The sequence below is a fragment of the Erythranthe guttata genome, chromosome 8 (assembly GCF_056151865.1).
Source record: "Erythranthe guttata isolate IM_541 chromosome 8, IM_541, whole genome shotgun sequence".
Taxonomy (NCBI): domain Eukaryota; kingdom Viridiplantae; phylum Streptophyta; class Magnoliopsida; order Lamiales; family Phrymaceae; genus Erythranthe; species Erythranthe guttata.
In genome coordinates, this window is record NC_142540.1 from 25,829,085 (window position 1) to 25,853,737 (window position 24,653).

At 37.3% G+C, this 24,653-nt stretch overlaps 9 protein-coding genes across 12 annotated transcripts; 2 read left to right on the plus strand and 7 right to left on the minus strand.

The window, feature by feature from the left end:
- Positions 1–31: 31 nt before the first annotated feature.
- LOC105965281 (putative pentatricopeptide repeat-containing protein At3g47840) lies at positions 32–2,565 on the minus strand. The gene has a single exon (XM_012989816.2). It carries the CDS (start codon positions 2,421–2,423, stop codon positions 297–299), a length of 2,127 nt encoding a protein of 708 aa, XP_012845270.2. The 5' UTR covers positions 2,424–2,565; the 3' UTR covers positions 32–296.
- Positions 2,566–2,669: 104 nt separating this feature from the next.
- LOC105965284 (GTP-binding protein Era-like protein) lies at positions 2,670–4,947 on the minus strand. The gene is made up of 8 exons (XM_012989819.2): positions 4,279–4,947; positions 4,058–4,198; positions 3,824–3,934; positions 3,577–3,702; positions 3,394–3,492; positions 3,211–3,312; positions 3,048–3,128; positions 2,670–2,933 (listed from the first exon to the last, which is right to left on the minus strand). Exons 1-8 carry the CDS (start codon positions 4,789–4,791, stop codon positions 2,847–2,849), a joined length of 1,260 nt encoding a protein of 419 aa, XP_012845273.2. The 5' UTR covers positions 4,792–4,947; the 3' UTR covers positions 2,670–2,846.
- A 102-nt stretch (positions 4,948–5,049) lies between these two features.
- Positions 5,050–7,149, plus strand: ATS9 (non-ATPase subunit 9). Of its 2 annotated transcripts, none has more exons than XM_088822590.1 (2): positions 5,050–5,193; positions 5,651–7,149. In XM_088822590.1, the coding sequence occupies exon 2, from the start codon at positions 5,675–5,677 to the stop codon at positions 6,944–6,946; it is 1,272 nt and encodes a 423-aa protein (XP_088678716.1). In that variant the 5' UTR covers positions 5,050–5,193; positions 5,651–5,674; the 3' UTR covers positions 6,947–7,149. The 2 variants fall into 2 exon arrangements, with proteins under 2 accessions (XP_088678716.1, XP_012845272.2); XM_012989818.2 differs by having other exon boundaries at positions 5,056–5,197.
- Positions 7,150–7,381: 232 nt separating this feature from the next.
- LOC105965282 (bacteriophage N4 adsorption B protein) lies at positions 7,382–10,624 on the minus strand. 3 transcript variants are annotated; one of them, XM_012989817.2, is made up of 4 exons: positions 10,102–10,624; positions 8,632–9,541; positions 8,057–8,482; positions 7,382–7,776 (listed from the first exon to the last, which is right to left on the minus strand). In XM_012989817.2, exons 2-4 carry the CDS (start codon positions 9,518–9,520, stop codon positions 7,595–7,597), a joined length of 1,497 nt encoding a protein of 498 aa, XP_012845271.2. In that variant the 5' UTR covers positions 9,521–9,541; positions 10,102–10,624; the 3' UTR covers positions 7,382–7,594. The 3 variants fall into 3 exon arrangements, with proteins under 3 accessions (XP_012845271.2, XP_088678715.1, XP_088678714.1); XM_088822589.1 differs by having other exon boundaries at positions 7,382–7,899; positions 7,994–8,482; positions 10,102–10,429; XM_088822588.1 differs by having other exon boundaries at positions 8,632–9,537; positions 10,102–10,366.
- A 254-nt stretch (positions 10,625–10,878) lies between these two features.
- Positions 10,879–11,552, minus strand: LOC105965290 (uncharacterized). Its single transcript, XM_012989824.2, has one exon. It carries the CDS (start codon positions 11,314–11,316, stop codon positions 10,969–10,971), a length of 348 nt encoding a protein of 115 aa, XP_012845278.2. The 5' UTR covers positions 11,317–11,552; the 3' UTR covers positions 10,879–10,968.
- Positions 11,553–12,063: 511 nt separating this feature from the next.
- LOC105965285 (dihydroflavonol 4-reductase) lies at positions 12,064–14,270 on the plus strand. Its single transcript, XM_088822591.1, has 6 exons — positions 12,064–12,294; positions 12,405–12,574; positions 12,692–12,886; positions 13,019–13,178; positions 13,305–13,497; positions 13,593–14,270. Exons 1-6 carry the CDS (start codon positions 12,153–12,155, stop codon positions 14,059–14,061), a joined length of 1,329 nt encoding a protein of 442 aa, XP_088678717.1. The 5' UTR covers positions 12,064–12,152; the 3' UTR covers positions 14,062–14,270.
- Positions 14,271–14,643: 373 nt separating this feature from the next.
- Positions 14,644–17,502, minus strand: LOC105965287 (gamma carbonic anhydrase 3). Its single transcript, XM_012989822.2, has 5 exons — positions 17,252–17,502; positions 16,238–16,381; positions 15,547–15,672; positions 15,302–15,453; positions 14,644–15,154 (listed from the first exon to the last, which is right to left on the minus strand). The coding sequence occupies exons 1-5, from the start codon at positions 17,361–17,363 to the stop codon at positions 14,903–14,905; spliced, it is 786 nt and encodes a 261-aa protein (XP_012845276.2). The 5' UTR covers positions 17,364–17,502; the 3' UTR covers positions 14,644–14,902.
- Positions 17,503–18,235: 733 nt separating this feature from the next.
- LOC105965288 (soluble inorganic pyrophosphatase 4) lies at positions 18,236–20,320 on the minus strand. The gene is made up of 8 exons (XM_012989823.2): positions 19,983–20,320; positions 19,793–19,821; positions 19,610–19,675; positions 19,324–19,431; positions 19,123–19,188; positions 18,865–18,985; positions 18,670–18,751; positions 18,236–18,524 (listed from the first exon to the last, which is right to left on the minus strand). Exons 1-8 carry the CDS (start codon positions 20,092–20,094, stop codon positions 18,482–18,484), a joined length of 627 nt encoding a protein of 208 aa, XP_012845277.2. The 5' UTR covers positions 20,095–20,320; the 3' UTR covers positions 18,236–18,481.
- LOC105965291 (replication factor C subunit 3) lies at positions 20,305–24,552 on the minus strand. Its single transcript, XM_012989825.2, has 11 exons — positions 23,130–24,552; positions 22,910–23,020; positions 22,789–22,821; positions 22,405–22,582; positions 22,123–22,304; positions 21,919–22,055; positions 21,738–21,833; positions 21,066–21,135; positions 20,903–20,977; positions 20,753–20,798; positions 20,305–20,655 (listed from the first exon to the last, which is right to left on the minus strand). Exons 1-11 carry the CDS (start codon positions 24,150–24,152, stop codon positions 20,594–20,596), a joined length of 2,013 nt encoding a protein of 670 aa, XP_012845279.2. The 5' UTR covers positions 24,153–24,552; the 3' UTR covers positions 20,305–20,593.
- Positions 24,553–24,653: the final 101 nt, after the last annotated feature.

Below are 24,653 nucleotides of genomic sequence, written 5' to 3' on the forward strand. Positions count from 1 at the left end.
CTCATTCGGAAGCTCGTTTAGTGCTCGAAACTTTTATCAGGCTAATGAAAAACTGATCCTAATGTATTTCTTCTTTTACAAGACAATGCAAAAGTAGCCTATTGTATCCCATTTATTACAAGATCACAAGGTAAGATTTAAGATTTAAGAGCCAATATTTTATCCCAAAAAGCCAAATAAAACACATACAAAAATAAATTAAAAAAAATTACCACGTTTTTTTCAGAAGTGGTTGGGGGCCACGGCCGCTCGTTTTTCATCATGGGGCTACTCTACGCGTATCTACAATCGTCGTTTTATGTTTCTGCAACATGCAGGATCGAAGCAAGTTCTTGAAAAACGAGTTCTTCTTTGGAAGCAATCAGCTCCAAAAGACTGTATATTTCCTCACACTGTGGATGAGACTTATCACCAGAAACAAAAGCAGAGACCTTTTCCTTAATCTTTATCCAAGACCAACCGGGCTCCTTAATAACCCCTCTCGATTTCATCAGCTTTCTCACATCCGCAGCTTCTCTCCATTTCCCACTCGAAGCATAAATATTCGCCAATGCAATGTGGGTCCCAGCGCAATTTGGATCCAGTCGAAGGATTTGCTCCGCCGCAACTCTTCCACATTCAACGTTACCTTGTTCCCTACTCGCCCTTAATAGAGTTGACCAAACAACATCGTCTCTTTCAAAAGGCATTGTTCTTATCATATTCTCGGCTTCACTTAATTTTCCGGCCCTACATAAAAGATCTATCATGCAACCGTAATGTTCTTTACAAGGGTTTATTTTGTAGTCTTTAGTCATCGAATCGAAATAGTGAAAGCCAAGATCAAGAAGTCCAACATGGCTACAAGCACTAAGAACACCGATGAATGTAATAGAATCCGGCCTTAAGCCCACTTGGACAATTTTCTCGAATAAATTAATTGCTTCTTGACTGTCTCCATGCTCTGCATATCCGTTAATCATGGCTGTCCAAGAAACTATATCGTCATTTTCCGATGCAGAGAATATTTTTTCCGCCTCTTTTATACTCCCGCATTTCGCGTACATATTTATCAAAGAGCTTCTCACAAGAGGTGTTTGATCTAACCCAACGGTCAAAGCATAAGCATGAATTTGTCTACCTTGATCAAGAACCGCCATACTACCGGAAACACTTAGCACACTCGAAAGAGCAAATTCAGTTGGCTTTGTTCCCTCTTTCCTCATCCATGATAGAAGTTCGAAAGCCTCCTCTCCACAACCCTCTTGAGAATAGCCTGCAATAATTGTGCTCCAAGAAATGACGTCTCTTTTGGTCATTTCACGAAAAATTAGTGAAGCCGAATTAGAAAGTCCACATTTTGAGTACATTGTCATGAGGGAATTTGATACGGATAATGAACCCGTGAGACCTAATCGCGAAACGTGAGCGTGCATTTGCTGACCCCAATCGAGCCTTGCCATATTTGCAATGCCCGAAATGACTGCTGCACAGGTGTACTCGTTAGGACATACATCGCACTCTCTCATTCGTTTAAAAGAATCGATCCCCAGTTTTTCTTGGCCTGTCTGAACATAGGTTGTTATTATAGATGTCCAGGAAACCACATCTGGTTTGCTCATGTTTTGAAACATTCGCGAACCGTATATTAATTTGCCGCACTTATTGTACATTGCAGCAAGACTGTTAGCTACATATGAGGTCGTATCTACACCCTTCTTCATTGTCCGAGCGTGAATTTCCCTTCCGTAATTTAGAAGCTCTAAATCAGCACACGCTTTCAATGCAATGGCGAATGTATAAGAGTCATACTCGACATTGTCCCTCCACATATTAGCAAAATAAAACAACCCTTGTGAGTTAAAACCAGCACGAACAAGCCCTGTGATAATGGCAGTCCAAGACACTACATTCCTCAATGGCATATCATCAAAGACTCTACAACCCTCGAAAACTCTACCGTTCTTCATGTACATATCAAGAACCGCACTCCCAACAAAAACGGAGTTCATGAGACCAGTTTTCACGGAATACCCGTGCAGTGTTTGGCCGCAGTTGACATCCACATTTAGTCCACAAGCCTTTAGAGCAAGACTGAGTATGAAGGGGTCCATTCGGATACTTGGGAGGACCCACATTTTGGAAAATAAAGACAATGCTTCAGATGAATCAGAGGCATTGACATAGCCCGAGATCATCGTAGTCCAAGAGATTTCATCTCTGTGAGGCAATGCGTCGAACATGTGGCGGGCACTTTTCAAGTCGCCAGATTTTGTTAGATTCCTGAGCTGTGAGTTGAGTTCCAGCATGTTGATTTGCATGGGTTCCTGTGTCGTGGAATCTTTGTGTTCCTCCGACAACAAAATGTCGACGGAATCGGCATAAGCGAAGCATGATTTTGTATATAATCTTCTTGTAATAAGAGGTCTAAGTGATAACACCATGTTTGGTAATCACCAAATTTAAAAATCCGTATAAGAGGACCACCTTAGTGGGCCGAGTCAATTGGCCCATTTCTCGGCCCAATATAAGAGGATGAAATTATCCTTCCAATTAATTATCTTTCCATTAATTAATCTCTCCATATGTCACAATTAACATTTAATCTAAGAGCAGTAAGGTCAAATATGGAAAAAGGTAAAGAATTTGTTTTCAGAAGTAATTAACCATTCAAACCAAGACACGTGGCGTGATGCGTGACCCAATCCTTAATTTGCATAATAATATTCTACAAACAAAATGGAATCATAATACACTCTGCTAAAACTTGGGCAGTTCCACAACTACTGCCCAAGTTTTTCATATCAAAATGTGCAATAAAACTCGTCTATATATCAATTGATGTCGAAATTGGAATTGTAAGTCGGTCATATAGCTTGAATTTGCCCTCCGTAACCGTAAAACTTGAGCAGCCCTTCGTTCTGTCGCCAGTTCTCTTTCACCTTCACTTCTATCTGCATATTTATATATAGGTTCCCTTCGATTATTTTCTCGTTCTTGCATAAATTACATTTTTGTCCTTCATTAGTACTTGGATGATCGCAATAATACAATATAATGATACATACCTCAAGGAATACTTTCTTCTGCAAGAAATCTTCTATGTCTAATCGAGCTGCTGTCGCTAGCAGCTTTAGTGCTTTTCCTTCCTGATTATAATAATCATCCACAACAGATTAATTTCACTCAATTCTGCATACAAATTCAATACTAATCGAAGAAGAATATTACCTTTCCGATAAGGATAATCTTCTGCGAGTTCTTTTCCACGACAATTTCGACTTGGATGAAGTCTTTCGCATTTGGTCTAGTTTTGTAACTAACCACATTAACCTATCGTGTCATAGCAAACAAATATGTAAGAATTTTTATATTATTTTTTTTTCCAAATTTAATCGTAGGTTTACAATTAACCTGGCACGCATAAGGGACTTCGTTCCGGTACTGCATAAAGATTTTTTCTCTCACAATTTCAGCGACAAAGAATCTCTCAGGGTGCTCACTAGTGATATCCTGCATATTAACATAATCGTTCGGTTTCAATCCTTATTTAGTAGCAGATTCATTGAAAAACATATATTAGGATAAATTATACACCTTAGGATAATAAGCGGGTCCATGAGGAAGTTTCGATAAAATCCAGTCCTTGATGTCATCAACTCCTTGGCCATACTTTGCACTCACAGGTATGACCTCATCAACCTCCGTAAATTTCTCATACCACTGCACGAAATACGGTTTCATTTTTAGATACTAAAACCTATTCGCATTTGATATGTAATCAAGTCCAAGAATCATATTAAGTTTCACTACAACACAAAACATTCGGAAAATGTATTTATACCTCGATTTTCTTAGCGATTTCACCGGGTTTGATGAGGTCCCGTTTATTTAAAACAAGAAGAGTGGGTAACTTATCTTTGATCTCTACCACTCCTTCCAAAACTTCTTCAATCTGATAATACCCCATTTCATATTAAGCATAAACTTGAAAAGTTTTTTCTAACAGGGTTAGGGGGGCCGTGACCCCCGTCACCGCTTCTAAGAAATTTACGTAGGTAGTGTATATATAATATACCTTTTGAGGTGGTCTACAAGCATCAACAACAATGACTACACAGTCGGCATTGACAGTAGCACTTCGGACATTCTTCATCATCATGGAATCCAATTTGTGCATTTTCTTCTCGATAACTCCCGGTGTATCGTATAGTATCATCTACATTAATCAAACACATACCATAACTATATATGAATCGGCAACTAAATCATTAAACAAAAAGAGAGAGAGAATCAGACCTGATAGTCTGTGCCGGAGCAAATACCGAGAATACGGTGTCTGGTGGTCTGAGGTTTGTCGGTGACGATTGATAGCTTCTGGCCGAGCATTTGATTGGAGAGAGTACTCTTTCCGACATTGGGGCGACCCACAACGGCGACATACCCGCTCCGGTGATTCGGGTCGAGGGGTCCGAAGTCCATTTCTTCCATCTCGTAATCGTCGAGCATAGCCATGCTTCTGTCGGGCTTCACGCTCAAAGAAAGCAAAGTCGACGACGACGACGTTTCGGCGTCCTCCTCCTCCTCCCCCGCATCTTTACTTCTCATGCTATATCCGCTGCTCCCTTCTTCTAGTTCCAGAACTCCGAGAGAAGAAGTGGTGGCGGCGGTGGCAGAGCTGTAATTTACAGAAGTTCGGGTGTTCCTCCATTTCGTGGCTTGGAATTGAGGAAGATTTCTTCTTTTGTGGTGTACTAGTTTTGTGGTGGTTGGAGGGAGGGGAATTTTGTACTGCAGTGTCAATTCCTTCATTTTTTGTTTCTCAACCAAAATTACCAGGTAAATTCAAAAGCTCCTCTTCCGCCGCCGCCGCCGCAGTGTATTAGTATTACTTGTGTGGAAGTTCTAGCTGGGGTGCTCTGCTCTTACTCTTTACTCTAATACTCCATAGCCAAATCAAAATGTGTTATCCGCTTAGGACAGTGGCACCAGTGATACGACGACGTTTTTGAACGAGGGTATTCTTGGTATTTCCAAATGGGCTCTTAAAAATATTATGGGCCGAGATTTGGCCCAATTTCGGCAGTTGCCCCTCCCAACAAGAAAAGTATTTTTTAACTTTGAAATCATTTCTGTGAAAAATCTCTTGAACCTTCGCCCTTTTCTCTCTCTCTCTCTTGCGCATCTGCGGTGGATTTGCTCTGAGAATTACTGGTCGGTCAGTTCATCCTTTCCGATTTGTTATTATTGTTTTTTATTCATTTAATGGTATGTTGGATTCTTCATTTTCTGTGTTGAATTTTTTCAATTTCTGTTGCCCTAGTTGCATAAACGCGAGTATGATTTTGATTTCTCAGCCTTTTATGAATTACGATTAATAGTAACGAATAATGAGATGAACATTTCTAGTTGATAGCTAAATTAGGGAAATATATATGTGAAATTTCAAGTACTAATCGCTACTATCAGCTCGTACTGCAGCTTTAATATTGACTTTTATAGCGATAGAACAGAGGGAAATGTTTGGGGAACGATGATATAATGATCTGCTGTTTTTCTTGTGCTTTTATCTTTGATTTTTGTTATTGTATCGATTCTCGAAGAATTTATTTTAGTTTTACATTTTTTCAGTCAGTTTTATTTATTGCCAATATATTGTTAAAATCTGCAGAAATTCAGATCTGAATCCATAACCATGTCTTCATCGAATTACCCCGCCACAACTGATTCCCTTATCCAAGCTACCGAATCCAACGTTCCAGCTGAAGCTATCTCCATCCTTTACTCCATTATCGAAAATCCGTCATCTTCATCAGATGCCCTACGCATCAAAGAACAAGCCATCACCGCTCTCTCCGATCTTCTCAGGAAAGAAGGCCAATCGGAAGACCTTCGAAACCTCCTAACTAAACTCCGACCATTCTTCACCTTAATCCCAAAGGCAAAAACCGCCAAAATCGTCCGCAGTATTGTTGACGCAGTTGCTAAAATTCCCAACACGTCCGATCTGCAAATCTCCCTCTGCAAGGAAATAGTCCAATGGACACGTGACGAAAAACGAACTTTTCTACGTCAGAGAATTGAGGCTAGGCTTGCTGCTCTACTGCTCGAGAGCAAGGAATATTCTGAAGCACTAAATCTCCTCTCGGGTCTCGTCAAGGAGGTGCGAAGATTGGACGATAAGCTCCTATTGGTCGAAATCGACTTGCTCGAGAGCAAACTCCATTTCTCGTTGAGAAACCTCCCCAAAGCTAAAGCTGCACTAACGGCAGCAAGAACTGCAGCAAACGCTATCTACGTGCCTCCAGCTCAGCAGGGAACTATTGATCTACAGAGTGGGATTCTTCACGCGGAAGAGAAGGACTACAAAACGGGCTACAGTTACTTCTTTGAAGCTTTCGAAGCTTTCAACGCCCTAGAAGATCCACAGGCGATTTACAGCCTGAAGTACATGCTTCTGTGCAAGATTATGGTGGGCCAGGCTGATGACGTGGCGGGGATAATATCATCTCCGAAAGTTGGTCTGCAGTATCAAGGGCCGGAATTGGATGCCATGAAAGCCGTGGCGGATGCTCACTCGAAGCGTTCGCTCAAACTATTTGAGGTTGCTCTCAAGAATTTCAGGACACAGCTCGATGAAGACCCTATTGTGCATAGGCATCTTTCTTCGCTTTACGATACTCTGTTGGAGCAGAATCTTTGCAGGTTGATTGAGCCGTTCTCGAGGGTTGAGATTGCGCACATTGCTGAGTTGATTGAGTTGCCAGGTCAGAGTGTTGAGAAGAAACTGTCTCAGATGATTTTGGATAAGAAGTTTGCTGGGACTTTGGACCAGGGTGCTGGATGCTTGATCATATTCGATGATCCTAAAACGGATGCGATTTATCCGGCGACATTGGAGACTATTTCGAACATGGAGAAGGTTGTGGACAGTCTTTATGCAAGGTCTGCAAAGATAATGGCTTGAGAGGGATTTTAATTTTGGAGAGACTGAACTTTTCTGCTTTGCAATTATTCTCTTTCTTGATTAGTTGTGAGACATATGAATTAATTTCTGTATTATTGTCCATCTCATCTGTTTTAATGTTTCTTATGAACTGCAGTTTCTTGCTTGAGGGGCATTTGATTGTTATTTTATATTTGTGAACTTGGATTTAATGTGCTCTAAAACTACTTATGACTCTAAGTATGAACGTATGACATGCATCAAGGAAAAAAACAAATTAACTCTTGTGAAGATAAAGAAATATATGTTTTCAAGTTCATATGTTGATTTTCAGAGAAATCACAAAATATTAGATTATAAGAAAAACACAACTTTATTTATCGCAAGCCATATATCACGGACCTACACACCACACAGGGTACGTGCTCTAATATGTCGGTGTCGAACAATCTCAAATGGAGAAAGCATGTACAAGTATATACTGGCATTTTTTACAGTATGTTTTAATTGAATTTATACATATTCTGCAGTAGCAAAACCAACAGTAAAAAGGAAAAATGAAAAATGTTGGTATTAACAAGATGGTTATTTCGACCCCTTGTTTTGTTTTGGTTATTTCTTTCTATGCTATATATAGCCTGCAACTATGCTATAAGATTTGGAGTTTGACTAGTTCGACTTGTGGTCAGCTTCATGAGCGTGCGGTAGGGTTTTGGAAGATGATCCTTCGTTGGGAGTGTGGAAGTAAGAATATGCTACGTAAGCTGAACCGACTGTAACTGCAGTAGCAATAGAACCCCACACCCACTTTCTTATTTTCTTCCTTCTTTGCCTTAGTTGCCTTGCCGTTTCTACACAAGAGGCACACCATAACATCAGAACATCAATCATGTTAATTCTATAAAAAGAACAAATTGTAGAATGATTTAACATATGAAATGCACAAGACGAATGGAGAGGACATTATGAAAACCCTCCAATGCGTGTTTCATTCATTGCACGAGAGATATTATGAAAAACCAAGTCTTGCCATGTAAAATTTCTATATAATTGCGTTCAACGTATAGCGAAAGCATAGTTAATATAACTCAAGGGTGAGCTCACTGCAAAGAGAAAGCTTTAAAAACTTACCTACAACTTCTTGGTTTCTCTGAGACATTTCCCGGTTCACTGCTTCATAATAATGAAGCCTGTCCCATAAACGAGCAATCTCAACATTCTTCAGCTTTATTTGAGCTTCCATCTCCATCTCGACCTCAGCCTTTGCAGTTCCCCTCCCTACCGAATTAGACACAAACCGAGCAAGATATACTTGTTGGCACACATCTGCTGCAAAATCAGCACCATCTTCTGGTAAAGTAGTTGGATCTACAGGGAGTGTCAACCCTACAAGCGATAATTCTTCACGGATCCTTTGCCACTGGTATCGCACATTATTTAAGGTTTCTTCTGCTTGCTTCCTCTTTTCTATCTCCATCAATAAAGTCAATCGTATTTCACGCAATTCACTTTCAAAATCAGGCATTGGAAGCTGCGGTCCATTCTCTGACGACAATTCTGAGACATAAACGAAAATAAGTCATAAACAGCAATGTCCGACATCATAACTTCAAAAAACAGAATGTCTAATCCTTTCAATTTCGGCTGTACTGAAAGTAAGGTAAATTATTCTCGAAAAAGAAAAGCAAAAGGCAAAAACAAGGCACCTTCCCAAGCATCATAGAATTCAGCCATTGGTGTTGTAGAATTCAGAGTCCGTTCTGCTCCAAAATTACCCTCACTTTCACTAATGCTCTTAACACTCATTGAATCCTGTGGGTCGACAAAATAATCAACATCACCATCTTGCTGCAAATTAAATTCAACAGACTTGATAAGACCATTTTGCCCCGACGGACCATTTCCCATATCACTGCTTCCATGTTCACCATTACAACCTCCATTCAAATGTTTTTCTTTGTCATCTCCAGTGACAGATGGTTCGATATCACCATCTATAGTCGAATCAAGAACCCTAGTAGGAACACAACTATCATCCTTAGACACACTTACTATCTCTTTTTCAGCAGAGTTCCCATTTCCATCCACCTTAATCTCATCAGTACCCTGTTTCCAAGACGAAACATCATCCTCGGAGAAACTCTTCATGAGTCGTGGACCCCTTCGCTTGTGATTAATAACGTAAGGCGATGGTGGGAATGAAGACGGGGAATCGGGAAGTGGGGTGGATATGGGAGTGGCATAGAGTGCTGGTGAGAATTGAGCCCATTGGTGCTTCTTATCTGCAACTGATGTAGTTGTATTTATTGCACCATTTTTCCAACCAAGCTTTGGATTAGGAGGAATATTAACTCCCCTTTCAAGATTCGTGTTAGGAGGAACGCTAACTCCTCTTTCAATCTTCGGGAGTGGAGGAATGCTGGCCCCTCTTTCCACCTTTGAACCAGAAGCAACGATTACCACATCTTGAGTAGAGTAAGGAGTGCTATGTCTCCTCTCGAGTTTTGAGTCGGTGGAATTTCTCGGTGGTACCATGGACTTTGCAGTTCCAGGTTCTATCAGTCTATCCAGAGCTAAAGCTGTAAATGTCGGCATGACTCTCCAGCATCAAACTATCTACGGATACCAATTAAAGACAATAATTAATATTTTGTGTTCATTTCGAGAACAAAAATTAACTTCACAAAATAGGCTCCAACAGCAAAAGAGAGAAAAAAAAAAAAAAAAAAAAAAAAGGGTTTCCTAAATTATTGCTAAAAAAACTCAACTTTTAACAGAAATAAGATCCAAATGACATATTGCAGGTTAGAGGTAGATTCCAGAATTGAAGATAAACCAATAATACAGTAAACTGAAAATATTGTGGAGAAAACAAGCAACAATAAGAAAATTCATTGTCCTATAACACGATTTTGTATATTAATAATCATTTCTCCTGGAAACCTAGAGCTGACATATTTTCAAATTCAAGGGACCATAAAATAGCATCACAAACAAACACCAAGAGAAGGGTGATTCGAAATCCAGAGGGTATATATTCGTCAAACATAGATGAAATCGACAGTGAACGAACAATTTCAACACGTGCACACAAAAAAAAAATCTAACTCGTCAAAATGATCTGTTCATCCAGACGATTGGGCAAAAGAATCTAGAAAAAAGGAAATAAAACTAACCGAAGGAAGGGAAAAGGGAAGAAACCCTCGATCGGAGGATTAGAAAGCAAACAAGAGAAGAATAACCGTGGAGAAATGAAGAAAAAGCTTCATTGAAAATACAGGTGCAGCTTCTTCAATGAAGAATTCCGATCCATGACTGAGATCATTTTTCTCTCTCTCTCTCTCTCTATAATCTGCCCCCAAAAAGTAAGAAAGAAGAGAGAGAGAGAGAGAGAGGTTGTTATTAAGAGATATAGATACAACAAACACAACACACAGTCTTTTATTTCTCTGTTTATTGGATATTTTCTTTCTTTTTCTGCGATTTTTTTGCGTCTCCCTCTTTGGTCTTCACATCCCCCACCCCCATTCTTCTAATTTCATTTTAATTAAGAAAAAAATAATTTTTAATTTTTGAAAATAATTCAATTTCCCCAAAAAATAAAAAAAAAATAAGACAAAATTGAATTAGCATAATTTGTTTTATGGCTTTTTGGGGTATTGTAATATCATATGGCTTTTGATTGTATTGGAGAAGTATAATTTAATTTGTTTCAATATATATGTTTTATTATTATCATTTAAAATATGGCCTTTGACTGTATCATAAATAATTTGTTTGAATTTATGGGCTAGCTATTATTGTAAAGAATTGAGTCAGTCCTCCCATGCTAAAATTCCTTTAATTTATTTTAAATAGTATTTTATAAATTAAAAAAAATATATATTATTTAATACATTCCAAATGTATAAAATGGTATGTCAATGTGTATAGATAAAAATTGGAACAAGAAATTGAACACAAGTGTAGATTAATTATAAAGGATTAATAATCAAGAACACCCTTTGAGTTACTATATTGCATACAATAATGGACAACCTTAATTAATTGTAGTAAATAACAGGCTTGTCTGATTTCATGTCCCATAATCCACCCTCCTTAACATACTCCAAGTACCTCGAGAATTCTGGCTTTGCCGCAGTTCCCTTCTTCTTTCGTTTCGTCGTCGTCTCGAAAAGACTGAAGAACGGATGAACTTTACTTGCCTTTTTTATTTGTTGTTGTTGATCAGATGCATGAGTACTGCAAGTTATATTCTTCTTCTTGGAATAGCTGAGGCTTTTGGCTCTACTCAGCTCAGCCACCACCGGAGCTTCGGCTGCCGCCTCATCACCACCGCCTAATTGCTCGTACCCTCGCCGGCTTCTTCTGCTGCTCAAAGCTCTAAACATTTGATCAAGAAAGTTGTTTATTGCAATTGTTGGATTGAGTTTAGGGAAGAAATTAAGAAAGATATGATGGGGTTGGTGAACTAATTGTATTAGTGGAGTAGAAATTGCAATTGGGTTAGTTTGTTTGTGATTTGTTGAGGTTGTAATAAACTAATTTTGTAATAATGATTTCTTTATTTAGTCTTTACTTCACTTGTTTACTAAAGTTTAAAAGTAGCAAAAGGAGATTGTGAGGTTTTCTTTTGTTGACTTGTTGGGTGCAAAGCTTACCTAACTTTCAAGAGTGACTTCATACAATAAATAGGTTTTCTAGTTATTAGTTATAACTTATAATGTATTGATCATCAAATTTATAGTGACATTTATTATAAATATTTTTCAAATATTAGTAATAATTTAAATACTACTCTAAAATATGATAATCGTTAATTTGTCATTGTGATTGCAATGCCACTTGAACCGATTATTAGTGAAACAGTAAAACAGTAGAATCTCGATAATAGTTTCTTCTGATCGCAACTTGGAAAAAACCTACTGATTTTATTAATTCGATAATTTAATATTTCGCTAAATAACAGAATTTTGCCACTAATTTATAAAAGTTTAACTGAGTTTATTTTACATGTAAACTTGTCTTTGTGAGTTTTGCTAAAAACTAATTTCCTACCAACAAACAACTTTCCTAAAACTGAATGGTGAGTCACACGTGTCGTACAACCACCTGTTGGAAACTTAGAATTCCCTATTAAATCACAACATTTTCCTATTTTGTTTAGTAAATCTTGGAAAGAAAAGAATATCTGATTGGTCTAAAACTATATTTCAAAAAAAAAAATATGTGTGAAGAAACAACCACCGTGGCAACACCTCCAGCCACCACAGTATGTGTCACCGGAGCGGCAGGCTTCATCGGCTCGTGGATTGTCATGAGGCTCCTCGAACGTGGCTATATTGTCCGTGCCACTGTTCGAGATCCCGGTATAATTAATTTAACTTAATTTTCTTCTTACACAACTAACTAATTTAATTGATTTCCAATAACATTAACATTTTTTTTCTAATGAACTTTGTGGTGTGAAAATATGTAGAAAACATGAGCAAAGTGAAACACTTGGTAGAATTGCCAAAAGCAGACACAAATATGACACTGTGGAAGGCTGATATGAACATAAAAGGAAGCTACGATGAAGCAGTCCGAGGTTGTCAATGTGTGTTTCACATGGCCACTCCTATGGATTTCGAATCCGAAGATCCCGAGGTTTTATTTTTTTCTTTTTTGTTTTTAATACACTGCACGTTACGCACAAAAACACACACATCGATATTGGTATATATGTGTAGAATAAACGGTCGATCAAATTGTGTTTAATGGCAGAATGAAGTGATAAAGCCAACAATAGAGGGAATGATGAGCATCATAGAATCATGTGCCAAAGCCAAAACAGTGAAGAAATTGATATTCACAAACTCAGCCGGGACTTTAAACGTCGAACCACACCAGAAACCTGTCTACGATGAGACCAATTGGAGTGACCTGGATTTCATCCTCTCCACTAAAATGACTGGATGGGTTAGTTTCTCTCTCTCTCTCTCTCTCTCTCTCTCTCTCTCTCTCTCTCTCTCTCTCTCTCTCTCTCTCACTACCTTCTAAATCAGACTATTTCTCTAACATCATTAAAATGTTTGGTTTCTTCACCTGCAGATGTACTTTGTGTCCAAGATTTTGGCTGAGAAAGAAGCAATGGAAGCAGCTAAAGAGAGTAACATTAACTTCATCAGCATTATACCACCTGTGGTTGTCGGTCCATTCATCATGCCTACTATGCCACCTAGCCTAATCACTGCACTTTCCCCTATTACCGGTTCTTTTCTTACATCTAATCTCTTACTTAAAGAGTTACATTCGGGGGGGGGGGGGGGGGGGGGGGGGGGGGGGGGGGGGGGGGGGGTCGATTTCTGACTAACACTTTGCTTGAAATATGAACTAGGGAATGAACCTCATTACTCTATTATAAAGCAAGGGCAGTTTGTGCATGTGGATGATCTATGTGAGGCTCACATATTCTTGTTCGAGAATCCCGCAGCACAAGGAAGATATGTTTGCTCATCACATGATGCCACTATTTACGATGTAGCCAATATGATCAGAGACAACTGGCCTGAATATCATATCCCAACTGAGTGAGCCTCTCTCTATATATGTTCATTTTACATATATACGTATGTGTGTGTCCGATTTGGACAAACCCTAAAACGTAATGTTTTGACATGGACAGATTCGAAGGGATTGACAAGAACATACCAGTGGTGCGTTTCTCGTCGAAGAAGTTGACAGAAATGGGGTTTTCGTTCAAGTACACGTTGGAGGACATGTTTAGAGAAGCCATCGAGACTTGCAGAGAGAAGGGATTGCTTCCGTATTCAACTCAAATCCACATCAATGGAGACGAGAAGGAATACGCTTTGAATCCCCTGGAAAAACAGTCTGATACTCGAGAAAAAGAGTTACTTCCAGCTTCAATGGAAAAACAACAGAATGGCCTAATTTCAGACACGTATTCATCTCAAATCCATACTAATGGAGAAGAGAAGGAAATTCTTTTCCAGTCCCTGGAAAAACACCTACATGGTCAAGAAAAATCAGAGGAAAAACATGCCAACGGACAAGAAACGGAGCTAGTTCCAACTTCAAAGGACAAACATGCCTTCGGACAAGAGAATGGTCTGCTTTCGGGCATTGCATAAGACCACACTAATGGCGGAATCTAGAAGATGGAGAAGATTGTTATGTTTTGATTTGTTTTCAGCTGTATTGTTTTGTTTTCAACTGTATTGTTCTGTATTTCAATCTCATGGTGTGCTGGAGGCATGAAAACATGAATGTTTTTTTGTATGCTCCACTGTAATATTACTTCTATCAGTATAATAAATAATGTCAACTACTAAATTTGGAATTGCTTTATAGTTAGACCTTTTTCATTTTTCTGTATCTTTTATGGCAGTTTTTAAAAAACCTAAACCGATGTCGGAAGAACTAACTGCGTAAATATGTAGAGAATTTACAATAAAAAGAATATCTATCTGAGTCGGACAGGGGAATGAAAAGTGAGGATATGAAGAGAGTCGGTAATTGGAGTGGCGGAAGCATTATAAAGTACAATGATGGCTCTCTCTTCCCTAGATTACGCACTTATTTAGTGCACAAATTTGGTTGCACCAGTCTTTAAACCGTGCACATTTTTTTGTTAAAACGCTTAGCAAATCTACACGGCTTTAATTTTGGCCTAAGTTAATCTGGATTGTTTTATTTGCCATATAAAATACAGCTTTCATGAAACTTCCCATAGAGAACAAATGAAAAAGCATCCATTTAAGTAGAAACAGAAATCGACGAAAACAAATAAGTAGACGTTATAGCATTTCAATAACCAGAGATGGAAACGCTACGCATAGAAACAATAATGTTTACCAGGATTGATCCTTCGAACTTGCCTGACCCCAGAACTTATTGAAACTGAAACTCACGGATTTATCTAAGAATCCACGGGAAAAACACGACAAAAAATAAGTTTGAATACGTTGCATATTAGGAAGCGCTTGGTGCTTTGATAAGCTCTGGTGTTGCCTCACGAACAACCGCCAACGTTAAATCGTACTCTGCATCCTGATGAAGTTTCTTGTGGAGTACCTTTTCAAACTCTATCTTTTCGAGTTCCTTAGCATTCTCAGCGGCATGTGCTTGTGCTAGCTTTGAATAATTGATGGCTGATTGAGCTATGAACGCAATTTCATCGTCTGTTAGCTTCCTCAGGAATTTCGCTGGATTTCCTCCCCATATCTGATATTCAGAACATCACCCATTAAGCAATATAAAATAGAAAATCAGGTTTCTTTTGCACTCTCGTTACCGAATTTAGAGCCAACATGAAAAGATCGTAAAGTGTAGGATTGAATAATTGATAGGTCGGCCATAAATCTAACAAACCTCCCCAGAGGGTATTCTTGTATTCTGTCTGACAAGAGCTCCAGCAGCAACCATTGCATGTTTCTCAACGACCACCCCATCGAGCAAAGTTGCACCCATACCAACAAATGCCTCATCTTCTACAGTGCATCCATGCAAGATAGCACTATGACCTGTCCAGTCCAATGTGTGAATTATCCGTTAGGATATAGAAATTACTAAGCAGGACCGGATATTCATGAACAAAGTTGTTTAATGTTACTAACCTACAGTAACATTGTCGCCGATAAGTGTAGGCAAGACCTTCCCATATAGATTAGATTTGGCTACATGAACAAGAGAATTGTCTTGTATATTGGTTCCACTTCCGATACTGACATTGTTAACATCACCTGCACAAAAACATAACCTTTTTAAACAAAAATGCAAGCATATAACGCCCAAGTACCATGAAGAAACATGCAGAGATAATGCTGAAACAACCAAAACATGTTCAGATCACACTTCTTAGTTTCTTGGTTCAAATCCTTTATCCAAACAAAGTATTCGAAAAGCAACCTAAGTGAAAAAGAAAGCAGTAATAAAAGGAGCAAAAAGTATATCTCATAGCAGTAACACATCAGATTGATGGAACAAAGAGAAGCCGTCGCTTAAATTGCTCTCTCGACCACTTTTAAGGGCACGTACTTGCTTTCCTGTTCAACTTGACTTCAAAATACAATCCTACATCATTTAGTCAACTATTGATCTCTGTTTTCACATCGAAACGGCAAGCTTATTCGCATTCTAATTTGCTAATAGAAGGCAATCTTGAATTAAGGAATCATGGCACACCATAAAATTATAATTACCAGGAGCAAGTAATTGGTGGAAGTTAATCATCTATGATTTTATACCAATCAAAGTCCAGTAAAACACAAGAAACAACAGCTGCATTTAATTCAATGAACGACGTACCTCTTACAACGCATCCATACCAGATGGAGGAATTACTTCCAACATGAACATCGCCAATGATGGACGCACTAGGGGCCACAAAGACATCCTTTTGAACAAAAGGGGCTTTGTCGAATAAGTTCATTAGTGTCCTATGCCTTGACACTGGTGTAAAAAAATTATAAGTAAAAAATATCCAGAAAACTTATGAAAAAGATTTACCACAAAAGCAAAAGATATATAACATATGCAATTATCCATAACTGAGGGAAAATATAAAGAGAGATTCAGTAGTCTCTACCAAGTCATATCACTAAAAACAGTAAAAGAATCCTCGGGAAAAGAAAAGGAAATAAACTGGTTTTTTTGTATCACACCATATTCTGGATATGCCTAACGCCCAAGGGTCACACGAAAAAACTGAGTGGTATCTGCTTAACATCCTCATTGTAGATCTCTGTGACAAGAAAAACATGCTAAAGACCCAAGTTATTTGGCAGTTCAAATGATATATATTTGACGGGTCAATATATTTTCTCCCAAATAAAGATTCTTGCTTTTGTAGAGTTACAAGCATTATAAATCTAACTAAAGGACCACTTAACCTAGAGAAATTTTCATAGAAATCACTAATTAATTGTAAATAGCTTGGTTAGGATGATAAATTACTATATCATTCTCTTCAGAACTCACAAATTTCAGAAATTACAATCAAAATAAGGCACCCTTGTATCTATCTCTGCCATGCGGAAACAATCTAATGGGTGAGAGAGAAAATGCAACAGCTCCGGTGCACTTCATATTGCATAAAATCACATCAATTGAACAAAATTGCAAGGGTAGACCTCTACATCCACATACTTCAAATTTAGGTCTGGTAAGACTGAACACTTACAAACCACGCATTTTAACCATTACGCTGGCCTACTTTCATGAATTCAAAACCCGAATCTAAAAACAAAACCCCGAAATATAAATAACGAAATAATGAAATGTAGGCAGCAGAAAAAGCAAAAAAGATGATCGGATAATTACGCTGTTCTTGGAAAAGGTAATTTCCCTGGAGGCGGCAGCCGAGGCGATCGAGGGCTTGGCCGGTTTCCCTGATCCAGAAACCGACGGTGCAGATTGATCTCCCTAAAACCATCTTCTTCTTCCTCTTCCTCGGAAATGGGTCTATCGGCTGTCGGATTGGGAATTTGCAGAGGAAATTGGAAAGTCTTAAATTCGATTTGGGGGAAAATAGAGAGTGAAGAACCGATTGTAAAATGGACCCAGTTGAGTTCACCCACCGAGTTACTCGCCACTTTCTAATATATAACCCACCGTAAACAAATCGACTAAAATGGGACTCGTAAATTATAATTGTTCGAGTTTATTTAAAAAAAAAAAAAAAAATTAAAAATTATGTTTGAGCTTGATTTTATCCAATTTAGTGAGTTTGAACGAATTTTAATCAAATAGAATATGAATCGAGCTCAAATAACTTAACTTAAGTAAAAAAAAAAAAAAATGGTTTATTTTACATATTATCAATGTCGAAGTTAATATTTTATCGATGTGAATGATGTGAAATGAATAAGTTTAATATTGATCTGAAATGAAATATCGAGTAGTTCGATTCAATTTTCAATTATAACTTTTCTTTTTTCCTTTATTCTTTTCTTAGAAATAAAAGTAAACAATTTACATACCATACTATGGCATGTAGTACCAAATTATATTTATAGGTGGTTATCAAATAATTAACTATTTTTTTTTTCTTGATTAACATTTGTATTATATAAACATATAAGAAAATTTTACCACATCTCCCCAATATTTGGAAATAATAGAATACCACATAAGAAATTAAAGGGACAATTTTCAAGATCACCTAATTAAATAGTTTAAATGTGCGTTCAATATATTACTCTATAATTATAATATACATTTATTGGTTATATAAATTAGGTTGAATTTATACTTTATATATGATTTTAAGAGTTCATCGTACGTCTCTGATCATAAAAGAATAAATTGCAGGATTTAAGGAGCTTCGATTTATTACTTTAAATTAAAATTACAACAAGTTCGATACATGAATACAGACTTGTGTAAACACATAATGACATATAATAATAATAGTACATCACAATTCACAAAGGACGATGTTATAAAGACACAACAAACATATAAATTGAAGACAACGACGAAAAACGGGGTCGTTATACATTTATTGAGTTATCTCGAAAATGTTGGACTGATGAGTGAATGTTTATAGAGTCACTGCCTCAAGCTCTCCACAATGTACGAAGCGTAAAGATCCCTGCACATATATATATGTATACAAACATTCATAGTCTACAGTCTACACATACCAACATGGATGTGTGTGTTTTTGTGAATTATAATTAATTAATTAATGAGCAAATTAAAGATGAAGCTTAAATAGATAATAAGGAATGACTGACATGGAGTAGTTGATAGCATCTGTTGCTGATTCAGCAGGCAGGAATTCTTCAACTTCAACTGACTTGTTCTCGTTCTTTTTGTCTACATAATATATATATTTCAATACAAATTAATTAATTAGTGAAGGATTGGTGTAATTAATAATCAATTATATTTAATTTTTAATTTAAATAATATTGTTGGAATGTATATACAGTCTTCAAAGAAGCGGCGAATTTCAGCAAGGCGGTGTGGTGGTAGATCTTTTATGTCCTTATAGTGGCGAAACTCCGGGTCATCGGCGCAAACTGCTATTATCTTGTCATCCTTTTCTCCCTGTTGAATTAATAAATAAAATTAAGTTTTTGCTATTTCCAGATCAGCATTAAGATTAATATTTAAGAACATTATTTCAAATAACATGCATCCTCGTATTAATTATTAATTGTTGTTTGTAACAAAGAATTGTTTACCTGATCTATCATTGGCATCAATCCAATGGCACGCGCACGAAGGTAACTGCCAGGAAGAACCGGCTCCTATGCTCGATTTTCATATATATCCAATCACTTAATATTTAGCAACACTAATAATTTCATATTGAATTTCAGATATATAGCAGACAAAAGTAATTTAGCTAATTAAGTTAGAATGTAATAAAAAAAAAAAAAAACCTGCATGAGGATGAGAACATCCATGGGATCATTGTCTTCGCAGAGGGTACGAGGAATGAAACCATAGTTGTGCGGATATACAACTGATGAGTACAGAATTCTATCCACCTGCAGTAAAAGAAATTATATGATTATTTAATTCATTTTATTTAAGATGAATATAATATAGAACATAAACATTCACCAATTAGTACTTAATTATTCTCTAAAAGTATTATTGATTGATTACAAGACTAAAAGTGTCCAAGAGCATTCACAAAGAGTAGAAAGAATTGCAATACAGTACTTTGATAAGACCACTGGTTTTGTCGAGCTCGTATTTCACTTTGCTACCTTTTCCTATCTCGACCACCTGCAAATTAAAGTTGCTCGTAATCAACGTACGTGCTGTTAAAAATACTTATATATATATATATATACACACACATACATTTCATCATGTGTAGAAGATAGAGGAAGAACCACTTACACAGTTGAATATTAGTGGTGCCCCTGGCCCTGCATATACATAACATCCAACATCGAAACACGAACATATATAATTAAGTCCGAGAAAATGAAAAAAAAAAAAAACGATGATCGAAATTAGACCAATCTTACAGTATTTGCATGTAATAAAGGGGAATCTTTAAGTTAAGCTTATAAAGAAGTGTGAGTACCGATTTCTAAGTCATGCCATGGATGAGCAGCAACGGATCTTCGTGACATAGAAGACAGAATCCTTTCGTTGAGTGCAGCAGCATGAGAGCTTCCCATTTTTTTTGCAGACATTTTGTTCTATCAACTAATTTTCTTCAGAGAGAAGATGATTGAGTTAGAGTGAGAGAGGAATAATGTGACAACTGAAACAAGCTCTGTCAATTGGTGTTATGAAGACTTTCAGTGCGTGTCTCTGTGTGAGAGATCATGGGCAAGAATTAGAATATTGTACGTGGACTCGGGAGTGTGTAAAAGTGACGTGGCACTTTTCCTGGCAAAATGTTTGGTCTATGGTCAACCTCAGTCGTTGGATATTAATCACATTATCCAAAATAAATATTTGTAACATGATTTGAATTCCTCTAAAAAAAATGAAGCCAAAGATGGATAAAAAGGATGGATTCTTTACAAGTTCCACAGAATAAAGATTATTGTCTGGAATAAATAAAGGTCATAAAAAAGGTGACTTTATTACAAGAATCCCATATTGTTTTGTCTTCTCATGTATTGTTGTTACTGTTTCTTTTCCTTTTTTAAAATCCGAGAATGTTCCTTTGGACCATATTCTACACTATGATAACTGCCGATTGGACGAACTCTTCCTATATATGCTCATAAACTTCACCACAAATTCTGCAAACATACATCAAGTGTTCAATTGAAGGTTAAGATATTACTTTAATTAATTATCAAGTGTTCGATTAGTCGATCAAGATTGAATATACATTACCTTCGAGCTTTAGTAAGGCGCTTGTTCCAGTTGGGAGTCTCTTATCCTGCACAAAACAATTGATTAATTAACTCATCTTTTTTTTTTTTCTTTTTCATATTTATGTTTTGGTGTAATTAAATTGAATAGGTAGTGAAGGATGAAACTTACATAGTAAGCATACCAATAGTACAGTTCCCTTTTCAGACTGGCTTCTATTCCCTTGAGGAATTGTTCAACAAGTTTCTGCACAACTACCGTTAGTTATGCTACACACGATATAGGCACGCACACAGGTAATACAAATGACAATACTTTTAATTCAAATCATTACCAATAGAATTAGTTTAGGGTGCATGAAGTCCGAAAGAAGTTTTTGAATCTTCCCTCTGATGATGAACATTCTGACCATGAACAAAATCGGAGCATGAATATCCACTGTCAGAAAAGTTTATGACAAATCGGGATTTGTATGAAACAGTTCACAAGTGTTCTCAGGCTGTGTTATAACAGTTAAACTTCTAGTTGAAGCAAAATTACCCTTAAATGATTTTCCGTTAATCAGAATGGAATTTAAAGAACTTCCGATCAATTCAACATTTCCTTATTTTAAGATGAATTGTGTTTCCAAAGTCTAATTCCTGCCCGAATCTACAGCTTTTAGAAACACCGATAAAGTGCAAGCAAAGAATATTCAGCATGGATAAGATAAAACGTAAAAAATATTCATCGTCATCTTTACATTATAGACTAGAGGATTGCATAAAGTTATCCTTCTTGGTTTCTTGTGTGCATACAACAGCAAAAGTGAGAGAGACGTGAGCACTGATCGATTCTCTTTGTGCTTGATCTTATATAACTAGTCCATTAAAAAATGACTGAAGAAACAATAATAAAGAATGAAAGTACGAAATTGTGTATGATATTAGGTAACTATGTGACACCAATTGTATATGTTTAACTAATACTTGCAGAAATAAAATAAAAAATTATCGGAATTTATTACCGCTTTGGCAATGGATCAGCTAAAATATCTGCTGCAAGTTCAACAAGTGCCTCTTCCCATCCTAGTGGAATAGGTTGGTCGTCGGCAAAAGGATAGCTGGCAATGGATTATAGCTAAGTAAGTCGTCAACAACATAACGAGCCATTAAAATGAAAAAAATAATAATAAAATAATAATTTACTTGTGAGCTTTGCAGGCTTCAAGAGCCATGATTGCTCTCCTCAAGTTTTGCTTTGATTTATTCGCAATATTAGCAGCGAACCTCGTTGATAATTCAAAACCTTCTTTTTTAGCAATCTGATTAAGAACTTCCATCACCTGGGTTGAATGAAAAAAAAAATGAGAATTTGGAGATAAACGAGAAATTACTAATCCGGGAACCTACTTCATGAGTAGCAGGAGCTTCAACCGTAACAACTTTGCAGCGGTTCTTAACCGATTCAAGTACATCTGAATCATCTTCACAGCAAAGAACGAGTTTACAAGAATCCGAGTACCCATCCATTATCCATTTTATTAGGTGCTGCACATTCTCTGTGGCTTTATCGACATCATAGAGAACCAATACTGTAATTAACCACAAAATTTGTTACTAAATTAGAAATACAGAAAAAAAAAATTTGGAACGGAGCATGATAAAACGATTTATATGATTATGGAAGTTGACCTTTATAATCTGATTTTGTATTGACAGTGCTGATTTCAGGGGCGACTGCGTAATCTCTCCTTATTTGCTTCACTAAAGCTGTTAATGCAAATGCTGCTTTGGGCTCCGAGTGAACGTTGAGTTCCACATGGTGAGGGCTTGAAGTTACAGGAACAACAACTTGTGTGGGCTTCGATTCCTGTTGATATTTATTAAGCAATAGCGAGTCTTGTATTGGAAAATGCATTTATGTCATTCAATTACGTTATCGGAAATACAAGACCATAAAATTTAAAAATGGAACTGCTTAAGTTCATCTATTTAGATTCAACAATGATGTTTGTAGATTGATGCCAATTGAATTGCAGATTGTTCATACACATAAAACGGGGAGAATAGACATACCAGAATATGAAAATATCGTAAACTGTGAGATATCTGCAAAAAATAAAGGAATAGTCGGTAAATTCAGCTACTGATTCAATTATATTTTATAGAGTTATGCAAAATCGAATAAAACACGTACATTCCAAACGGGATCCCCGTATATTTCACGTAGAAGAGCCATTGTCAGTGCCTTCTTACCTGAACCATGAGGTCCTTTCAGCAAAATGTGCGGAAATATTTCACTGGTTGCCTAATAACAAAGCAAAATCAAGAAATAAATAACAGGAATTAACAATAATAGCTTCTTTCTAAGTTATCATTTAAATTATCATTAGCTTGAACAGTACAGAACAACTTACAAGTTCTTGAAGAAACAGAGCTTCTTGCTTGTGGCAAGTGAACCCGATCAACGAAGCAGGCTGATGTTTATCAGCCCAAAATGGACGTAAGCTCTCAACCACAATTGCCTTCTCGATAAACGAAGCTTCATCGAAAGTCCGTTCTTTTTCCGATGATTTATGATGCGATGTCTTACAAGACCCTTTCTTGAGACAAGAAAACCACGCGTCGCCCTGGCTTTTCCTTCTATTCTCAATGAACTTTTTCGTACTATCACTCGTTTTACCGCTCGAGTTACTCACCCTACTCTGTCTGCTCTCAGCAAAGCTAGAGTTTCGATGATTGGAACCAGGATTTCTGTTGACAAATCTAGTGGGGTCCACCCTTGTATTTTTCGTCGAGACAGCATTCTGAAATCCAGGATATTCCCTCGAAAAGAAAATGTCTCCAGGAGAAATGGAGTCGGTGCTATCAAAGTTCTGAACATGCCCACTCAATACTCGAGAAATCTGAGCATTCGCAACCATTTCATTCATTTCACCTACCGAGGGGAAACGATCGATTGGTTGCCCTCTTTCTCTCCGTCTTGCTCGAGGAGCAGATGCTCCCCTCTTGCTACTATTATTGAATGCATCAATTGGTTTACTCGAATCGTGATTATTATTCTGCCTATACGGAGAGATAAATCTCCTGCGTTCGGATATCGAAAAGGGACTTAAATTTTCTCTGTTGTTATCAGGACTAATAATCCTCCGTTCGGATTGCGAAAACAGACAAACATTACTACCACCGTCTACGCGAGGTTTATAGGGAGACCTGCTCGATTTTCTTCGAGCAGGACCTGGAAATGGAGGGTCCATTTGAAGCATGGTTGATGATGGCATCCTGGTCAGAGGACTCTTGTTGTTCCTAGGATGATCGAATCCCGTAATCCCAGGTTGTTGTCTGATCTGGCGCCTGGGACTGTCGGGCCAATCAGTTTCGGTGTCAGATGGCTCGTACACGTTTCTTCCTCTGTTGTGATGCTTTAGTGAAAACTCCATCTCTCACGGTCTTTTCGTCGAACACCTGGAGTGGGTACCCAAATATTGAGGCCTGAGAGAAGTTTTTGTTTCGAAATATTGATTGAAATGATCGATGAAGTGAGAAAAAAGAGAGGGTTGATGGTCGTCTGATTGAAGATTCCAAAATCTTGAGACAGACAGACAGAAAGTGATGTCTACGAGGATGAAACGTCGGAGATGACAATGAAAAAGTGCGGCGTGTTCACACCAGCAAAGGACAGCTAACGACGAATATGGATACAAACAGCATGCATGCAAATGCAAGCTTGTAAACAGCATATATACAATGAAAGATAATTATTTTTATTTGGAGCATTATTTATTAATTATTAAATATTCAATGTCAAATATCACTTATTTATTAAGTAGTTACATTTTTTCTAATCTGAATTCATGGGCGGCGCAAGACAATATAATTTGATCATTCATCTTCTTTTTTAATTTTCATACATAGATATAGGAGTACGATAATAATAATAA